This window comes from Mustela erminea, chromosome 4 (assembly GCF_009829155.1).
Source record: "Mustela erminea isolate mMusErm1 chromosome 4, mMusErm1.Pri, whole genome shotgun sequence".
In the NCBI taxonomy this organism is placed as follows: domain Eukaryota; kingdom Metazoa; phylum Chordata; class Mammalia; order Carnivora; family Mustelidae; genus Mustela; species Mustela erminea.
Window position 1 is genome coordinate 118,364,805 of NC_045617.1, and position 19,380 is coordinate 118,384,184.

The following is a 19,380-nucleotide window of genomic DNA, read 5'->3' on the forward strand; positions in this document are numbered from 1 at the left end:
AATGTTAATTTGTCGATAAGAAATAAAGAAGTGGCGTGCTTCTAAAGTGCCTGTCCAAGCATAAAAGTAACCATGCTCCGAACAAGCACGCAGGCTCACAAGTTCCAGCGGGGGCTTCCACGTGCGCGTCTGGTCCGGGAGGTCAGCGTCCGCGGCCGCCTCCGATCCAGCCCCTTTTAGGCACCTCCGAGGCCACCCCAGGCAGCCCGCGGGTCCTCGCGGGGGGCGGAGCACGCCAGCCCGGAAGAGACGCCGCGCCGCGTCGCGCATGCCCCTTCCTTTCCAGCTCCGGCCCCGGACGTAGCAGCCGCCGAGGTGCGTTTCTCTGCGGTCCGATTTCTATCGGTGTCCATCCTGGCTTTCCAGCTGTCGTAGTCGCCGCTCGTCCTCGGCGTCGGGGCGGGGGAGCCCCTGTGGCTCACCGCGCGCCCATTTCTGAATAGATGGGCCGGGGGCGCACGGCGGGGGGAGGCGGGGGGGAGCTGGTAGAAGATTGGCGGCCGGTTGGCGGAGGTCGAGGAGGGGAGGATTGAAACCCTGGTGCAGCGGCGACTCTTCTGGCGAGGTTAGGGAGACTGCGGCCCCCCTTGCCCGCCTTTGTTTCGCTACGGAGTCCCTCATCCTTAGCCGCCTCCTGGTGGCCCTGGAGCTCTGGTTTGGAGGAAAGAGAGGTAGGGGATGAGGGTGCTAAGGCCTTGGCCTTTTGGTTTGGGGTCAGCGGCCTGTCACGAAGGGAGGGCTCCCCTCCAGGCCCACCTTGCGTCCTTGCCCCTGCAAGTATTCCGCGCTAGGTACAGTTGCTGATGTTTCCCCAAATAGTCCGGGAATACAAGGTTTGCTGCCCCCCGCCCCTACGTTATATTTCTGTGGGTGTGAGAGTAAAGTCTGTAGCGAGCAGTAACCCTACTCCTGTTTTGCTCAAACATCATGGCAAGTTTTTCCTCCAGCGTGTTTGGGAGGTGGAGGAGGGTAACCGGGGGCTTTCAGTTTTGCAGGGTTTGAAGTTCTCTCTTTAAGTTGATCACGGTGTGGTTTTAGGTACCCGCCCCTTGGACTGGGATTCCCTGGGGATCGTTCTGGGGTCCTGAACTTGGTTGCTGGGCCCTGGCTTCATTGCTCAGAAATGTTCCTGATGATATGCTTCCTTCCAGATGTTGATGCCCAAGAAGAACCGAATTGCCATTTATGAACTCCTTTTCAAGGAGGGAGTGATGGTGGCCAAGAAGGATGTCCACATGCCCAAACACCCTGAGTTGGCAGACAAGAACGTGCCCAATCTTCACGTCATGAAGGCCATGCAGGTAGCCTGGGGGCTGCTCGAGTGGGGTGCAGATGGAGGGATTTTCCACTAAATGTTCGAGGCGCATTCCAAGGAGAGGTCAGGACAGCCAGAGCTGCTTGCTGCCTTGAAGGGCACTGAGGTAGATACACCATGAAAACTCGTCTATGCAATTTAGCTTCCTTTTGCGCCAAGCTTCTAGATTGAAGCCTCTGGTTCTGTCTTGATAGTTGTGTTCTGTCTTCCAGTCTCTCAAATCACGAGGCTACGTAAAGGAACAGTTTGCCTGGAGACATTTCTACTGGTACCTTACCAACGAGGGTATCCAGTATCTGCGTGATTACCTCCACCTGCCCCCTGAGATTGTGCCTGCCACTCTGCGCCGCAGCCGCCCTGAGACTGGCAGACCACGGCCCAAAGGTATGTTGCCCGTGTAAAGGCCTGCTCTGAAGTTGATCCTTCTCTGGGGGAGTGTATATGAAACTTGGGGGGGATCAGACAGACGAGGTCTTACCATACACCATTGGTGTCCACTTAAGAGGGGGCTCTGGCTTGCCGGACCTGGGTCAAGTCCTGGAACCTTTGTACCCTGGCATGGGACTTGTCATGGAACCGCGATCAGGTCAGGTCTTCAGGCATAGAGCATAGTTTGCGTCCTGGCATGTATGGTTGGGCATTGAGACCAAAGCAAAGCTGTTTACCACATGTGAAAGAGATGGAGAGTGTTCTAGAGTTTCTTGGCAATGAGAGCAAAAACAAAAGTCAGATACGGGAGGACGGGTGTGTATATAGTTGTAGCATGAAAGGATGTGCTTGTGGGGGATGAATTACATTCTGGCTCAAGATCATGGTTGGCTCACAGTTGCAGGTTGTCAAGGTTATGGTTCTCTTTCTTTAGGTTCTGAAAGAACTTATCACAGGAACTTTGTAGGAGCAGCAGTTTGTGGGCTTGGGTGATGAGGTGCAGAGGGTCCTAAAAACAGATCACCAGACTGCCCAGATTCCCGTGGAGACAGGTTTGGTAGCGCTCAGGAATTTGTATTTTTTTATGACAGCTTCCTGGTGGGATTCTGGTGGTTGGGTGGGATTATGTATCAGTGGAGGAAAGGTTCTCCACTACATCTTGGAATCCCAGGGTGGGGGAAGTTCCATTGTCTGGACCCCACTGATTCTGATTTGGCTGGCATAGATGGGACCTGGCATTTATTTATTTTAGTCACTCACTACAGGTTCAATCTAACTTCTCATACTAAAAAAATATATAGTTGACCCTTGGAACAACTTAGCGGTCAGGGCGCCTGTGACGTCATTGTCCCCGTTCCCATCCCCCACCATTGTCCAAGATTTTTGATTTTTTGAAAACTATTAATAGCCTGCTGTTGACCAGAATCTTACTGATGAGAAATAGTTGATTGATAGCCTTAAAATAAAGAAGAGAACATTAAGAAAATAATCAACATATTTACTGTACTACTATACTTTCATCGAAAAAGGGATTGTGAACCCATGCAGTTCAAACCTGTGATATTCAAGATAACTACGATCTATATTCTAATCATGTGGATTTGAAGGAAAGTTCCAGGGTAACTTGGTGAAGGTACCAGATTAAACTTCCAGTGTTGTTGAGAGTATCTTAAAAGTAGCTTTTTTTAAACAAATATTTTATTTATTTATTTGACACAGAGAGATCACAGGTAGGCAGAGAAGCAGGCAGAGAGAGTGAGGAAGCAGGCTCCCTGCTGAGCAGAGAGCCCAATGTGGGGCTCGATCACAGGACCCTGAGATCGTGACTTGAGCCGAAGGCAGAGGCTTTAACCCACTGAGCCACCCAGGCGCCCCTTAAGAGTAGCTTTTAAATCTGCCGTTATATCCACAATCTAGTGAGGTGTGTGAAGAAGCCCAGAGCAACTAAGGACTCTTTGGTGGCCTCTGTATTTACACCCTGACTATTGGAAGTGGGGCTTTCAGCTTATGGTACCTCCTTTTCTGTTTGCCCAGGAGATTTTCCACTTCATAGATGGGTAATGTTCAAATTTTGGCTGTTCAGATGTTTGTAGAAACGGTTGGATTGCTTAATTTGCCGAGTAATTGGAAAATGTGTGTCTGGGTTGAGAAATAGAACAGAAAAAAGTGATCCTTTTACAGATGGGTGGCATTTTAATTTTGCGTGTTCTAGGCTCTGGAGAAGCCAGTGTCAGTGATGACAAAATTTCTAGCTGATAGCTCTGGGTCCAAGAGTTCTGTCCCCTTTGACCCAGCATAACTAAGTTGTTTCCACTTTTCTCATCCTGAAGGGCACAGAGTCTGCACATTGCCCTACATTCACATGTCATTTAATTTGTATAGGTCTGGAGGGAGAGCGACCTGCAAGACTCACACGAGGGGAAGCTGACAGAGACACCTACAGACGAAGCGCTGTGCCCCGTGAGTGATGCATCCTCTCTGTGGGGGGCATTGGGGAAGAGTCCTTGGATTCTTGGGCACCCTGGCTGGGGCTCAGCCCTTGAAAGTGCCAAGGTGACCAGGAAAGATTCTTGGTCTCAATCTTCAGGTCCTTTTTAGCTGGAGTCCTTGCAGGGGTTTGATGGGTGGGGTTAGGACAAAAGCCTGCTTCATTGGGGATACAAAAACAAGTTCTGTTGAAGACCTCTAGAGCAAAATTGAAAACTTTGAAGAAAGCAACATGCTTTTCTTAGTTTTGTAGTTGTGTTCCTGTGTCACAGATTCTTGAGGGCGCCCACTTAAGTTATCCTTACTGTTTTTTAAAAAATAGTTTTAAACAGAAAAAAACTTCGTTTTTAAACAGCAGGTGTTTGCATTGATTTGGAATAACAGATGTTTGTTCATTCAGATAATGTATATACATTGAGTGTCTGACTTGCCAGGCTCTGTTCTGGGAGCCAAAGACAGTGTGCATAACAGACAAAAGACGTTTCTCATTGAAATTGAGTAGGAAACTAGTAAGCAGAAAGGACTGTCTAGTATGTCCATGGCATGGGTGCTGCAGGGAAAAATTCAAGCAGAGGGATCAGTGGTGCAGTTTTCAGGGAAAGCTGCAGAAGTACGATTTAATAAGCAAACACCTGAAGGAAGGAGTCAGCCAGTGGCTCCCTGGGGGACGACCATGAAGGCGCATGGCTTTCTGAAGCAGAAGGCAGTGGGAGAGTCATATTGAGGATGTAGGTCTCATAGCTCTGTGGGCCATGGTAGGGCATGGGGTTTATTTTATTTATTTTTTAAAGGGTTTTATTTATTTATTTGTCACAGTGCACAGGCGGGGGGTGGGGATGTAGACTTCCTGCTGAGTAGGGAGCCTGATGTGGTACTCCATCCCAGGACTCTGGGATCATGACCTGAGCCAAAGGCGGATGCATAACTGACTGAGCCACCGTGAGTGACTTAACCATCCCAGGGCTTGGGACTTTTTTTTAATAGTCCATATCTTTGTTGAGAGGCAGTTGATGGTGATATGAAAGCAAAGTATGAAGGGGCATTTTCTTTTCTTTAAAGATTTTATTTATTTATTTGACAGATCACAAGTAGGCAGAGAGAGGTCGTGGGGGGCGGGGAGCAGGCTCCCTGCTGAGCAAAGAGCCCAATGTGGGGCTTGATCCCAGGACCCTGGGATCATGACCTGAGCCAAAGGCTGAGGCTTTAACCCACTGAGCACCCAGGCACCCCATGAAGGGGAATTTTCATTAAGTTCTTTACTCTTGCCTGTCTCTGGTCATGGCTGCTAATTGTTGAAACATGAAATAGAAGTGATTACTTGACTTGAGTATGTTACTGAATAGTAAGAATTTTTCAAACAAACAGGCTCTCAGTTCAGAAGAAGTTAATGGTTGCTCCTACTAGAGGTCACACCACGTGGGGAATCAGTCAGGGAGACGAGGTTGGGCCTGAGCCTCATGGGTCTCCAAGTTGAGGTGGGGTGAGAGCAGCCTGAACAAAAGTAGAGTTGGGGACATGGTAGCTTGGGCTGCAGGGAAGTGAGGGGCAAGAGCCTAATGATGGATGTGGTCTGAAATGGGCCAGCGAGAGACCCAGTTGAGATATTAGTGAGACTACGCCCCCTGATGGTGCTGTCCCCATCCACATCCCTCGTGAACCATAACATTTCCTAGTGGCCACACCTAAGACAAGTGGAAGGTAGTTTACAGCAATAATTTTTTAAATCCAGTATGGTTTATTGTATTTTTTTTTTTTTTTAATTTTGAATGATAGACACCCAACATGGGACTCAAACCTACAACCCCAAGAACAAGAGTTGCATGCTCTACCGGCTGAGCCAGCCAGGCACCCTAAATCCAGTATATTTTAAAATGTTATTTTAACATGTAATCTGTATAAACATTAGCAAGATGTTTTGCATCCTCTTAAATCTTGACAACTTACATGTATGTTGCACACACCTCAGTTTGGACTAGTGGCCACCGTACAGGCAGGGCAGCACTGGGTCTTTCATCTTACTCTTTATCATGGTCATGCTGCTGGTTGGTTTTGCTTTTGTGGGCCTTCGTGTCCTTTATCTCTTCTTCTGTAAGCTAGATGCCAATCTGAAGCATGTAAGTAACTCGGTGGGAAACGAGGGTTCTCTTTGGCCATAGAGAGGGGCACATATCCCAGGCTTTGTGGTCTGGGCAGCCTTTCTGGAAGTGACAGTTTGGGCTGTGAGTTTGGAAGGATGATTTAAGGAAAGCTGCCCCAGGAAAGGGAGGGGGCAGGAGCGGTTCACAGGGTGTTCCCACCACTCGGTGTAACTTACTTGTACTTCCCGGGGTACGTTTGCGGACATGGCTTCTCCTGCAGAATCATCCTGGAGACCTTGTCTTCCCTTGCTCTGTAACAGATCATAACATAAGATGACTCCGAATTGGTATTTCTCCTTCCAGCTGGTGCCGACAAGAAAGCTGAGGCCGGGGCTGGTTCAGCAACTGAGTTCCAGTTCGTGAGTATCCCTGTTGGCTCTCCCTAGTCATTGTTCTGGCCCGGTCCTGGGGGCCTACAAGTTCTAGGGATCCTATGCAGTGTGGTGGGTCCACCCCTTGCTACAGTGGATCCCCCCCAAAAATAACATGAATTCTGAGTTTTTACATGAAGATGGAGTATGTAAACTTTTGTAAATAGATATATTACTGAAATGAGTCTCCCAAATCAGTACTACATGTGGCATAGTGTTGGTTTCTTCATTAGTGAGCATCGTAATTGTGACTCCCTTATTTTCATGAATTAAGATTTAGGGTTAAGAACTCCAGACTAGAGATTGAATGAGTTCTAGAACCAAGATGGCTGGGGGTCAGGGTCTTCATTCTTTTTCAGATGATGTGATATTGGACACATCCCTGCTGTGCTTCTATTTTCCTCATCTTTAAATTAGGTGTTCCAATTGTAGTTGTGGCAGGTGCTTGTGCGATTAGGCAGAGTGCCTGGCACAGGGGCGGGCGTAGCCCTATTGGAGTGACAGCTGTTCTGTGGCAGGTCATCATGGCACAAGTGTTCTCTGTGGCCTCGTTTGTGGGAAGGTGGTGTGTGTGGCAGGTACAAGGTCTTGTCCTGTGCTGAGGGTGTGTGTGTGTGTGTGTGTGTGTGTGTGTGTGTGTGTGTGTGTGTGTAAACATACCCTTGCGTGGGTATCCATATTCCCATTTTACAGATGTGGAAACCGGCCTGGGTGGTGAATGTGGCCTCATAGTAAAAGGCAGGGCTGAATTTATGGCCTGAACTCTTGAGCTTCACGGGGCCCTGTCCTGTGATAACGAGGCCTGCTGCTCAGCCTGCTACTAATGCTCATGCCGTCTGTTTTCTCTTGCAGAGAGGCGGATTTGGTCGTGGACGTGGTCAGCCACCTCAGTAAAGTTGGAGATTGTTTTGTTTTGAATAAATTTGTAGCCAGAAAAAAATTAATCTTGTTGTGTCCTATTTGGTTTGCATTATGTGGCCTGAACAGGAATGACAGAAGGATTACAATGTAAATGGGGCAAGACTGGACTGGGGTAAGGGGTCATCCCCATGCAGGGTGGCATCACATGTGGCTGTTTAGGGATGCAGTCCTGGCCCTGTGTTCCAGGACATGCTGTCCCATTGAGTGCTGTCCAGTGTGGTTGCTTTTCGGGGGCTAGTTGGAGAGCGGGGCATCTTCTCTAGGTGGTTCCTGCTGGTGCAGCTCTGCAATGGGGGCATGTTGCTGCTCTGTTAACCCCAGAATTTAGTCTCAACCTTCAAGGCTTAAGGTTTATATGAATGGAAGGAGAAAACAGTTAAAATTGCACAAACACCTGAAAGGAACCACCAGCCATAGGAAGAACCCATGGGAGTTTTTGTTTTTACATAATCACAATAGCTGGTTGGAACTCTTGCCATCCCAGGTTCCTTTATTTATTTATTTTAAAGATTTTATTTATTCATTTAAAAGTGCACAGGGAGAGGGAGAAGCAGACTCCCTGCTGAGCTGGCAGCCCAAGATGGGGCTCTGTCCTAGGACCTGGAGATTGTGACCTGAGCCAAAGGCAGATGCTAACCATCTGAACCACACAGGTGCCCCAGTCCAGGGCTCCTTCAAAAGGAGGAAACACTTGTCCAGTGTCCTGGAGCCTTTTTAAGTGATGGCCCTCCCTACATGTGATGGGAGTAAATGGATTAGAGTGGTGACATTCCCCAGTGGGGCCAAGTGCCATCTTGGTAAAGATCCCAAGGGACCTTGTTGGTGCCATGAAGGTGCAGCCAGTGAGAATTTCAGGGGCATAATCCTGCAGAGGTTTGCTGGGTCAAATACTGGCTTTGGCTTACAGATGGAACCATGACTGGTGATGGTTGTAGGAAGTACACAGGAATGGGGTCAAAGGCTTTGAGGCAGCAGCTTCGGGCCAACAACTCAGGACGTGTCTGCCAAGGTGAGTTTTCTCCGTGGAACTGGTAACTAGTGGATCTTAGGGGCGTGGGGGGACTTGGGAGTCCTGTTTATTCGATACTAGAGGCCAAGCATTGTGCAGAGTTGGACAGTTAGCAAAGTGAGATTCATAACATTTGGGAACAGGTGGTTTTGTGCTGGTAGCAGCAACCTGTTTGTCTCGGTAGGCGGCTGTAATATGGACCACAAGGTGGCAGCAGACAGCAACTCCAAATGAGGACTTAAAACACTAGTTTTAAGAGATGAGCTTTGTATTCTGAGCCACCAATAAGTAGAAGCTTGCTTTGGCAGAAAGAGGTGGTGTTTGGGGAAGCTGTTTCAGTGCGGCCTTGGCTTCCTTGCCAAAGATTGCTTTTTATCCAATTTTTCTGCTGGCTCAAGTGATGTCAAGTGGTTTGCCTGTGTTCACACGCCTTGTGATTGTTTAACCTGGATTCCACTATGAAATGCTAGTAGCTCCCGGCCTTTCTGTTTCCCACCAAAGCCAGCGAGCAAGCAGATGGGTTTCTTCTATAACCTTGCTGATTTTCTGGCCCTTAAATGTCACTTTCTTGGCTAGGGCTCCTTGCCAACTCCTTTCCTCATGACTTAAATTAGTTCCAGGATATATTCTCCAACATCACTCAAGGACTCTGGGAAAACCCAAGGAATATACAAGGTAGGATTGTAGCCTGTGGACATAAAGAAGCCAACAGAGGTGGCTCTTCTGCTGCTGGCCAGCCCCCTCTCCCTACATTGGTAGATTGAATACCACTGCCAATCAATAATCATTGATTAGCTGTTCAGGGATCAGTGCTAATAAGTGCTCTGGGAAACAAGCCTCAAGATTTGCCTTAAAAGACTTAAGTCTACCTAGGAAAACAAAACCAAAGCTAAACACTGAAAGTCTGTATGCCATGGGCACCTGACTGGCTCAGCTTGTAGGGCATGTGACTCTTGATCTTGGGGTCGTGAGTTCAAGCACGTTGGGCATAGAGTTTAATTTTTAAAAGTGTATGCTAGCTACTGTTAAGTGGTAAATAATTATGTCCAGAGTGAATTCTACGTGCAGGGCGGAAGGGATGAATGACTGCTGGAGTGACCCAGAGTAGGGTTTGTGGAGCAGGGGAAGGGTGAGACCAGTCAGGCACCTTGAAGATGCTTTCCATCCTTTATAGGAAAACCAGAATGTCGGATGGTGTCAGGAAATTCTCATCAAAAATTAGGGTTTTGTGTTTTTTTTTTTTTTTTTTTGGGTAAAAACGGATGTTGACTATTACAAATGCCTAGGAAGATCACCTATACAGCCGGTTAGAAGGCAGGGAGAGGCCTCCTGGAGCACAGCCTGTAGTGGGTGCAAGTTTTGGGGCAACCTGGTCCATCATCCAGGGTCTGTTTGCATCACAGCTTCACATCTCCCCACCAGCCTGGAAGCTCACCAGCTAAACCCCACTACCACTACTACCACCAACAAAGGTTGCTAAGGATTTGTAAGGGATTTGGGGTGCTGACAGCTGAAGATAAATTTTCCTAGTTCAACACTGACTTTCCAATACGTAAACCCCCTTTCCCTGAAACAGTCTCCCTTATAGGTAGTGCCAGTAGCAGCTTTAAGTCTGTGATTCGCTTAAAGTCCTAACTGTAGATCTTCAAGAAGCAACTACCATATGCCTATGTTAGGGGCTGGGAGACAGATGTTTTTGAGAAGGATGTGTCCTCTAGCCCCAAACATGAGGGCTCTCTGGGACACTCCTTACTCGGGTGCCTGGCCTGGGCCTCCAGCATGGCAGCGTGGGCCCATGGTGGCTAGGATTTCCCATCCCTGCCCTTGTTTCCAGAAGCCAGGCCTCTCAGAACTAAAAGACAGGCTCACTCATGATCAAACTCTTCTCCAAAGTTTGGGAATACGTGGGGTCATGGACTTTTGCTGCTTTAATGCTGAACCCTTAGAATCGGTTGATCCTTTTACTTCTTAAAACATTGGAGAAAGATGGGAGAAAATCTTGTTGATAGCACTTGTTTCAAAGCCCAAGGGTGAGAGAGATCCTGGTTTGGTCACTGTCCTGGGAACAAGGTTTGTCTATTTCCAATGAGTGTGAAGGACTCTTGGCTCTCAGAGAAAGTATCAACAACTTGGGTAAGAGGGCCATTTTTGGTTAGGCTGTCAGGACAAGGACGTGGTCTTAGGATGTTATGGAAGGAATCTGGTGATCTACCAGCAAACAGACAACCAGGCTGGAGGTGGAAGCAAACATATAACAGATCCTCCTGTTGCAAACTTTCCTCCTTGCCGGCGCCTCAGGCAGCCGGTAACTTTCCCAGAACTGCTGTAATCCCTTCCTAAGAGGTTCCCTGCCTCCAGCTTTGCCCTGCCAAGGTTATTTTTTGGAAACACAAATGTGAACAAGATATTCCCCAGCTTAAAATCTTTCAAAAGCTCTGTGTTGCCTTCTAGAGTCTTCTAGAATCTAAACGAATGCTGAACTCCTTACATGGCCTGAAAGGTGCATCAAAACTTCGTATCTGCCTACCAAACAAAACAAGGCTCCAAGTTCCAGGACCCAGCTAACCTAGCTTGCTGTCTTTCTCAGCTTCTTTGCATGCAGTGGTCCATTTCAGGGAAACTCTCCCACCCCAACCCACTCAGGGCTCCTATTCATTCTTCATTCTTCAGACTAAATATCACCTCAAAGAAGCCTTTCCTGAGAGAAGTTACTCCTTTAACATCAAATGAGGTGTCTCGTTAGTGCCTGCAGCATCTCTTAGCTTGAACAGGCTGTTGAAACTGTGAAAATTTCTTCTCCATTGTGACACTGAGCCTTGCTCTGGGGGCCTCGCTCAGTGCGTCGTGAGCAGTAGCTCCTTCGTAATTCTTAGCTGCATGAATGATGTCCTTAAAGAGTTGTCTCTGAAATGTTGTATTATCCCCTTATGTGGAAAGAACACTTACAAAATTAAAAAAAAATCTCTTCAAAACTAAATTGGGAATATGAAAGTAACTGAGAAACATCCTTACTACAGAGTTTCTCCAGAATTAGGGAAGGCAGACCTAGAAATACACACTAAGTGATAAGTGGCTTAGCCATTATGGTTGGTTGTATTGGTGGCTTTCAGGGAGGAGAGAGCAAGTGCACTCCACAGGAAGGCTGGTGGGTCTTCTGTGACCCGTGGGTCACCATGACCACCTGAAGTACACCTTACAGTTTGGACTAATAGGAAGAAGCAATAATGGTGGCTGGCCCAGCTGGTGCCCCGTGGAGTATTAGAGAAGGCTGGGGCTTCCTTGGCCAAGTCTAGGAAGTGTCTTATTTTCAATTCTTTTGTTTTTCAGTTTTACTGAGGTATCATGGACATACAATAAAGTGCATCTGTTTAGAAATCCAATCTGATTGGTTTTTACATACGGATATGCTCATGAAATCAAGGTAATGAACATATCTATCACTCCAGAAGTCTCCTTCTGTTTGTAAGCCCTTGCTCTTCCCCACCCTCATCTCCAGGTGAACAGCGCTCTGCTTTCTGTCATATAGGTAAGTTTGCCTTTTCTAGAGTTTTATTGTAAGGAATGCATTCTTTTGTAGTCTGGGTTCTTAGCGTCATTGTTCTAAGACTCCAGTGTTGTGGCCTGCCTGAGTACTTCCTTATTGCTGTGTGTGAATTCCACTGTGTGGATATGCCACACATTTTTTTTTTTTTAAGATTTTATTTATTTATTATTTGACAGACAGAGATCACAAGTAGGCAGAGAGAGAGGAGGAAGCAGGCTTCCCGCTGAGCAGAGAGCCCAATGCGGGGCTCGACTCTGGGATCATGACCTGAGATGAAGGCAGAGGCTTTAACCCACTGAGCCACCCAGGAGCCCCACACATCTTTTTTTTTTTTAAGATTTTATTTATCTGACAGAGATCACAAGTAGGCAGAGAGGCAGGCAGTGAGAGAGGAGGAAGCAGGGTCCCTGCCGAACAGAGAGCTGATGTGGGGCTCTATCCCAGGATGCTGGGATCATGACCTGAGCCAAAGGCAGAGTCTTTAACCCACTGAGCCACCAGGTGCCCCTATGCCACACATTTTTAATCCATTCACCTGTTGCTGGGCCTTGGCGCTGTTTTCAGTTTTTGGCTAACCGTGACCAACGCTGCTGTGAATACCCATGCACAAGTTTTTGTGTGGACGTACATTTTCAGCCCTCTGGGGTATCTGCCTAGGAATGGAGTCACTGGGTCTAGCAGTAATTCTGACTAACATTTTGAGGACCTGCCTGACTGTTTTCCAGGGCGGCTGCCCCATCTCACACTTCCCATCAGCAGTGCAACAGTTCCAGTTCCTTCTCTTCACCAGTACTTGGCCTGTTCAGTCTTTTTATCAGAGCCATTCTAGGAGGTGGGAAGAGCTTGGATTTTTATCTCAAGATGATAGAGAGTCAATTAACAATATAAAGGTGAGGATTGATGTGCCCAGGAATGCTGGCTGCTTGGGAAATACTTGAACTGCAGGCAATAGGAGGCCAGATCTGGGTCTGCACAGTGACCACACTGGAGCACTGAGTGGTCATGGGTAAACCACTCCGTCAATAGTGACCACAATACACATTCAGCCTGCTAACGGGAAAGGGAGGGGGTGAATCCATCATTTGATTGCTCAGTTTTAGAAAGGGAAACTGAGACAGAATGAGGGCATTAAGGGGGAGAAATGAAAGGAATTGTTTAAAAAAGTTACAGCCCATAGAAAGCCTGGAGCCTATTTCTTTTTCAGAGTGCTTTATTGGAAGCCCGTGATAAATGCATGGCACAAATCCAAAAGAACAGCCACTTGAAAAATAAGCCCTGCATGGTTTACTGACATATCAAAGAGGCCATTGTGAGGAAAAGGGCATCTTTAAAAATAAATATTAAGCGGGAGAGGATACCCAAGCCCAGGGAATAAGGAGACCTTAAAACAGAGGGGGAAAAAAAAGTGGCAGCCAAGAATCAAGTGGCATTAAAAATTTTTTAGGAATACCAGCAAAAACTGTCAAAGGAAAGAACTCTAGCTTATTTAAGTGTGTGTGGCGGGACATGGGGGGGCCCGGTGGTGATACAGGAAGTCAGTTTGACACTCCAGGGGCATCAGTTCATTCATGTGCAGAAAGTGTCCTGAGGGATGAACAATCAATGACTCTGTGACATCTTTGCCTCCATCACACAATTTCTCTTTCCTTCAAAATGAACAACCACAACTTCCTATCATGGAAAATTTCAAATGTTAAATAAAACAGAAGAGCAGAAGAGACGACCACATACCAACCACCGAGCTTCCCCAGTCACCAGCATTCTGCCTCTCTTGTCGTTGCTGTATTTTCTTTTACAATATTATCTATTTATTTGAGAGAGAAAGCGAACACGCAAGCATGAGGGAGAGGGAGAGAATCCAAAGCAGAATCTGCGCTGAGCACGAACCCAATGTGGGACTTGATCCCACAGCTGGGAGATCTGGAAGATCTGAGCCATAACTAAGAGTCAGAAACTTAACTGACAGATGCCCCTGCTGTCTTGTATCCATCTCTATACCCACTCCCTGCTCACCCCTTAGTTATTTTTTTTAAAGTCAGGCTTATTGAGATCAAGTCCCACATCGGGCTCCACACTCAGTGGGGAGTCTGCATGAGATTGTCTTCCTCTGTACCCTCCCCCCCAATAAATAAAATCTTAAAAAAAATTAAAAAGTCAGGCTTATGAGGTATAATTTACATGCAATTACAATTCATCCTTTATATGGGTACAGTGCTGAGTTTTGATACACAGATATAGTTGGGTATCCCGTATAATCATATTATCCTGTATTATGTGGGTGGCCATGGTGCATTTGCAAGGGTCCTTATAAGGAAGGAGGGAGAGAGGAGAGGTAGAGATGGAGATGTAATGGCAGAAGCACAGGGCGGGAGAGAGAGATTTGACCAGGAGTGCTGGCCACGTGGAAAACACTTGAACACCTGCAGGAAATAGTAGACTGAACTTGGGTCTGCACAGCGACCACACTGCCACAGAGAACGAATGGAACCTTGCCATAACCTCAGAAAGATATCACATGCTGCCCTGTTGTGGTTGATACCACAGCAACTGCTGTTTTGATCTAGTTTTGCCTTTTCCAGAACACTAGATAAATAAATGGGATCATTTATCTAATGTTTTCTGTCTGGCTTCTTTTGCTCAGCATCGTGTTTTGAGATTTGCCCATAATGTTGTATGTTTCAGTAATTCATTCCCTTTTGTTATTGAGTACTGTTCCATTTAGGAGGACGTACTGCAGTTATTTTAGTCACCTTGATTTTCTTTTTTTTTTTAAGTAAACTCTATGTCCAACGGGGGGCTTGAATTCATGATCCAGAGATCTAGAGTCTCATGTTCTACCAACAGCCAGGCACCCCAGTCATCTATCTAGATTTTTTTTTTTTTTAATGCAGGCATTTTTGGGTAAAATTGAAATACACAAATCTTAACTCCATTCTTCTTCTTTTCTAAGATTTATTTTGGGGGGTGTCTGGGTGGCTCTGTTGGTTAAATGTCTGCCTTCAGCTCAGGGTCCTGGAATCAGGATCCCAGGGTCCTGGGATCAAGACCCATTTGAGGCTCTCTGCTCAGTGGGGAATCTGCTTCTCTCTCTCCCACTGCCCCTCCCCCCTGCTTGTTTTCTCTCTCTCTGTCTCAAATGAATAAATGAAATCTTAAAAAAATAAAAGATTTATTTATTTATCTTTAGAGAGAGACAGAGATGCGATGGAGAGAGGGGCTGAGGAAGAGGGAGAGAAAATCCACAAACATACTCCCCACTGAGCATGAAGCCTGACATGGGGCTGGATCCCAGGGCCCTGAGATCATGACCTGAGCCTAAATCAAGAGTCATTGCTCAACTGACTGAATCACCAAGGCACCCCAACTTTGCCCATTTTTTGTCTTTTTTCTTATTAAATGGTGGGAGTTCTTCACATATCCTAGATAAAGTCCTTTGTCAGTAATACTTTTATTAATATTACTATTACCAGGAATAGAATTTTGTGAATATTTTCTCCCTGTCTGTGGCTTGGCTATCCATTTTTTTTTTTTACTTTTTTCTTTCTTTTTTTTTTTTTAAAGTAAACTCTACCCCCAACATGGGGCTTGAACTCACGACCCTGAGATCTAGAGTTGCTTACCTACTAAGCCAGCCAGGCACCCTATGACCTCATGGCTATCCATTTTCTGATGAACAGAATTTTAAAATTCTGATGAAGTCTTATTTATCGTATTTTTCTTTTATTGTTACTGCTTTCTGGGTCCTGTTCAGAAATCTTTGCTTAACCTCAGGCCCTGGAAATATTCCCTATGATTTCTTCTAAAAATTTTATGGTTTTAACATTTACATTTAGCATTATGACCCATCATGAATTAATTGTTGTAGATAGTGTCAGGTATGTGTCAAGGCTCATTATTTTTCCTGCAAATAGCCACTTGTTCCACTATTATTTGAAATATTTTCCTTTTCATTGAAATCAGTTGATTGTATTAAGTGTGAGTCAATTTCTGGACTCTATTCTGTATAATTTCGTGTCTATCCTAACGAAAATCAGTCTTGCTTACTATAGCTTTAGGGTGTCAGAGAAGTCCCCTATCATTTTTCTTTTTCAAGATTTTGTTGGCATTTTATATTCTATGTAAATTTTAGAATCAGGGGATACCTGGGTGGCTCCGTTGGTTGAACATCTGCTTTTGGCTTGGGTTGTGATCCCAGGGTCCTGGGATCGAGCCCCACATCAGACTCCCTGCTCGGCAGGGAGCCTGCTTCTCCTTTGTTTGCCGCTCCCCCTTACTTGTGTGTGCTCTCTCTCTCTTCCTGAAAAATAAATAAAATCTTAAAAAAAAAAAATTTTAGGGACATCTGGTTGACTCAGTCAGTTAAGTGTCTGCCTTCGGCTCAGGTCATGATTCCAGGGTCCTTCAATCGAGCCCCACATCAGGCTCTTTGCTCAGCAGGAAGCCTGCTTCTCCCTCTCCTACTTCTTCTGCTTGTGTTCTTCCTCTGCTGCTCCCTCTCTTGCCACGTCTGTCTCTGTCAAATAAATAAATAAAATCTTTAAAATTTTTTTTTTAGAATCAGTTTATCAATTTCTAATAACAAAAACAAAAAGTGTTCTCCATGATTTTGATTGGGATTGTTTTGACTATATGGATCAGTTTGGGGAGAAGTGACTTATTAACATTGCCAAACCTCTCAATCCATTCATATGATTATATGTCACCATTTATTTAGATCTCCTTCAATCTCTCTTAACAAAATTTTGTAATTAAAAAAAAAAAAAAGATTTTATTTATTTATTTATTTGAAAGCGAGAGCTAGCATGAGCATGAGCACGGGGAGTAGCAGAGGGGGAAAGAATCTTAGGCACAGAGCCACAGACACAGGGCTTAATCTCAAGACCCTGAGAACATGACTTGAGCCAAAAATAAGAGTCAGATGTTTAACTGACTGAGCCACCCAGGTGGCCCCCAAATTTTGTAATTTTTTAGGGCAAAGTCTTTTGTTAAATTTATTTCTGAGTCTTTTTGTGATTTTTTGGTTAAAGATTATTTATTTATTTATTTATTTATTTAACAGAGAGAGAGAGAGAGAGATCACAAGTGGCAGAGAGGCAGGCAGAGAGAGGGGGAAGTAGGCTCCCTGCTGAGTAGAGAGCCCAATGCGGGGCTGGATCCTAGGACCCTGAGATCATGACCCACGCTGAAGGCAGAGGTCCAACCCACTGAGCCACCCAGGTGCCCCTTTCTGTGATATTTTAAATGGAATTATTTTATTTTCCAACTGATTTTTGCTAGGATATGAAAAGTGATCAACTTTCAGATTTTTTAATTAAGATATAATAAATATACAATAAAATGCAGAGATCTTAGATATTCAGTACAATGAGTTTGACAATTGCTCACACCTGTAGAAACACTGTGTAAAATGTTTCATCCCCCTGGAATGTTTTCTCCTGTCTTTTTCCAACCAATTCCTTTCCAACCCCCCTACAACTGCTATCAGATTTCTTTTACCACTAATTAGTTAGGTCTATATTTAGATTTTATATTAGAGAAATTATGTCATGTATAGTTTTTACATGGCTGGCTTTTTAAAATTTAACATAATATTTTGAGGATTTATCTATATTGTTGCATGTATTCTTATTTATTTAGAAGTATAGTTGACATACTATATGATATTAGTTTCATGGATATAGCTTAGTGATTTGACATTTGTATACACTGTGAAATGATCACCATAGTAAGTCTAGTTACCATCTGTCACCATACAAAGTTGTTACAATAATATTGACTATATTCCCTATGCTGTACCTTACAGCCCCATGACTCATTTAAAACTGGAAGACTATACTTCTTAATCCCCTTCACCTATTTCTGCCCACCCACCCCACCCCTGCCCACGATCCCTATAATACCATTGTTGGTACACTTGACATTTGTTGTATCAGAGGTCCCTCCCGAAATCCTTATGTTTTAAAATTCTTTTTTCTTTTTGCTCTTCAGCTTGGGTGATTTCTCCTACCCTGTCCTCCAGGTCCCTGAATGATTCTTTTGCCTCCTCTAATCTTCTTTTGATCTCCCACTGGTGTATTTTTCATTTCAGTTATTGTGTTCTTCAGCTCTCATTGTTTCTTTTATGTCTTTTCTCTCTTTGTTGAAGTTCTCATTATGTTCATCCACTCTTCTCTTGGGTTTGGTGAGCATTTAAGATCATTACTTTGAACTCTATCAGGTGGATTGCTTATCTTCATTTTATTTAGTTCTTTTTCTGAGATTTTGTCTTGTTCTTTTGTTTGGAACATAGTCCTCTGTCTCTTCATTTTGCTTGACTCTCTGTTTGTTTCCATGTGTAAGGTAAATCAGCTATGTCTCTTGGTCTTGAAGAGGTGGACTTACGTAGAAGGTATCCTGTGGGGCCCAGAAGTGTGGTCCCTCCTCGTCACTAGAACCAGGTGCCCAAGGTGCCCCTTGTGGTGGCTGGGCTGCAGCTGGTTCATGAGGTTGGTTCCCAGCTGGCTGGTTTTGATGCCTGGATGTAGGCATGGAGTGTGGTGGTGGGCAGGGCTGACCCCCATCTCCCCATGGGCAGCAGGATGGAAACCACTTTGGAGGGGCATCTACTAGGGTGGGTGGGTTGGGTAGGTCAGGTCCGCAGCAGCATACTTGGCAGGTGAGGGGTGCTAGCAAGTAGATGGAGAGTGCCAAGCCAGCTAGATAGAAAGAGAGTGAGTAGAACAGTGCCTGCCAGAGCTTCCATTCCCAGAGAAAGTTCCTACAGATCCTTGCCCCTCTGGCACATGCCCTAAAATTAGTCAATAAATTTCCTTCTCATATGGCCTAGATCCTTATAAAATGGCTGGCTCTGTACTGGGTTCAGAGCAAATAACTTTGTGCAAGTGCCCTTTAAGAGTAGAGTCTTTGTTTCCAATGGCCCTCTGTTCTCCCAGCGTCAAGCCCTGCTGATTTCCTGAGCCAGGTGTTACTTGCGCTCATCTTTTGGCGCAGGTCTCCAGGACAGGGGTGCCTGATGTGGGACTTAAACTCCTCCCTCTTCAGGGAGGACCTCACATTTGTGTTATCCCTCCTGCTTGTGGGTCCCTGCACCGAGCCTGTGGGTCCTGACCACCATGTCTCTGCCTCTCCTACCTTCTGATGTGACTTTTTCTTTATATATTTGCTGTGGAAGAGCTATTATGCTAGTCTTTGGGTCATTCTCAGAAACAGTTGCTCTACATGTACCTGGGGTTTTTGTCCTGTCTTTTGGAAGAGCTGATCTCAGTACATTTTATTTTATTGTTGAGTAGTATTCCATTGAATCAGTATACCTCTATTTACCCTTTCTCCCACTGATGCACATTCAGCTTACTTCCAGTTTGAGGTCATCATGAATAGGACTGCTGCAAACATTCCTGCTCAAGTTTTTTGATGAACATTTGTATTCATTCTCTTGGATAAATCATTAGGACTAGGCACAGCTATAACTTACTAAGAATGTTCTAAATAGTTCTTCAGTGTGCTCATTTCACTGGGCAACCACTATGTAACAATTGCATGACAGTTTCAGTCACTCCATAGCCTAGCTAGTCAATATTTGCTGTTGTGAGTCTTTTTACTTTACTCCTTCTAGTGTGAACTTGTATTTAATTGTAGTTTTAGTTTATGGTTACTAGATAAGTGATCTT

General features: G+C 45.3%; 1 protein-coding gene across 1 annotated transcript; it reads left to right on the top strand.

The window, feature by feature from the left end:
* The first annotated feature begins 207 nt into the window (after positions 1-207).
* On the top strand, positions 208-7,183 carry RPS10 (ribosomal protein S10). Its single transcript, XM_032340592.1, has 6 exons — positions 208-315; positions 1,152-1,301; positions 1,528-1,699; positions 3,626-3,703; positions 6,172-6,227; positions 7,092-7,183. Exons 2-6 carry the CDS (start codon positions 1,152-1,154, stop codon positions 7,131-7,133), a joined length of 498 nt encoding a protein of 165 aa, XP_032196483.1. The 5' UTR covers positions 208-315; the 3' UTR covers positions 7,134-7,183.
* Positions 7,184-19,380: the final 12,197 nt, after the last annotated feature.

Bases quoted from the DNA above. Each gene is read 5' to 3' on its own strand.
- RPS10 (XM_032340592.1), top strand. From the start codon at position 1,152: ATGTTGATGCCCAAGAAGAACCGAATTGCCATTTATGAACTCCTTTTC. The intron at 1,302-1,527 runs GTAGCCTGGGGG...TCTGTCTTCCAG, and splicing joins ACGTCATGAAGGCCATGCAG to TCTCTCAAATCACGAGGCTA. The intron at 3,704-6,171 runs GTGAGTGATGCA...TTCTCCTTCCAG, and splicing joins CAGACGAAGCGCTGTGCCCC to CTGGTGCCGACAAGAAAGCT.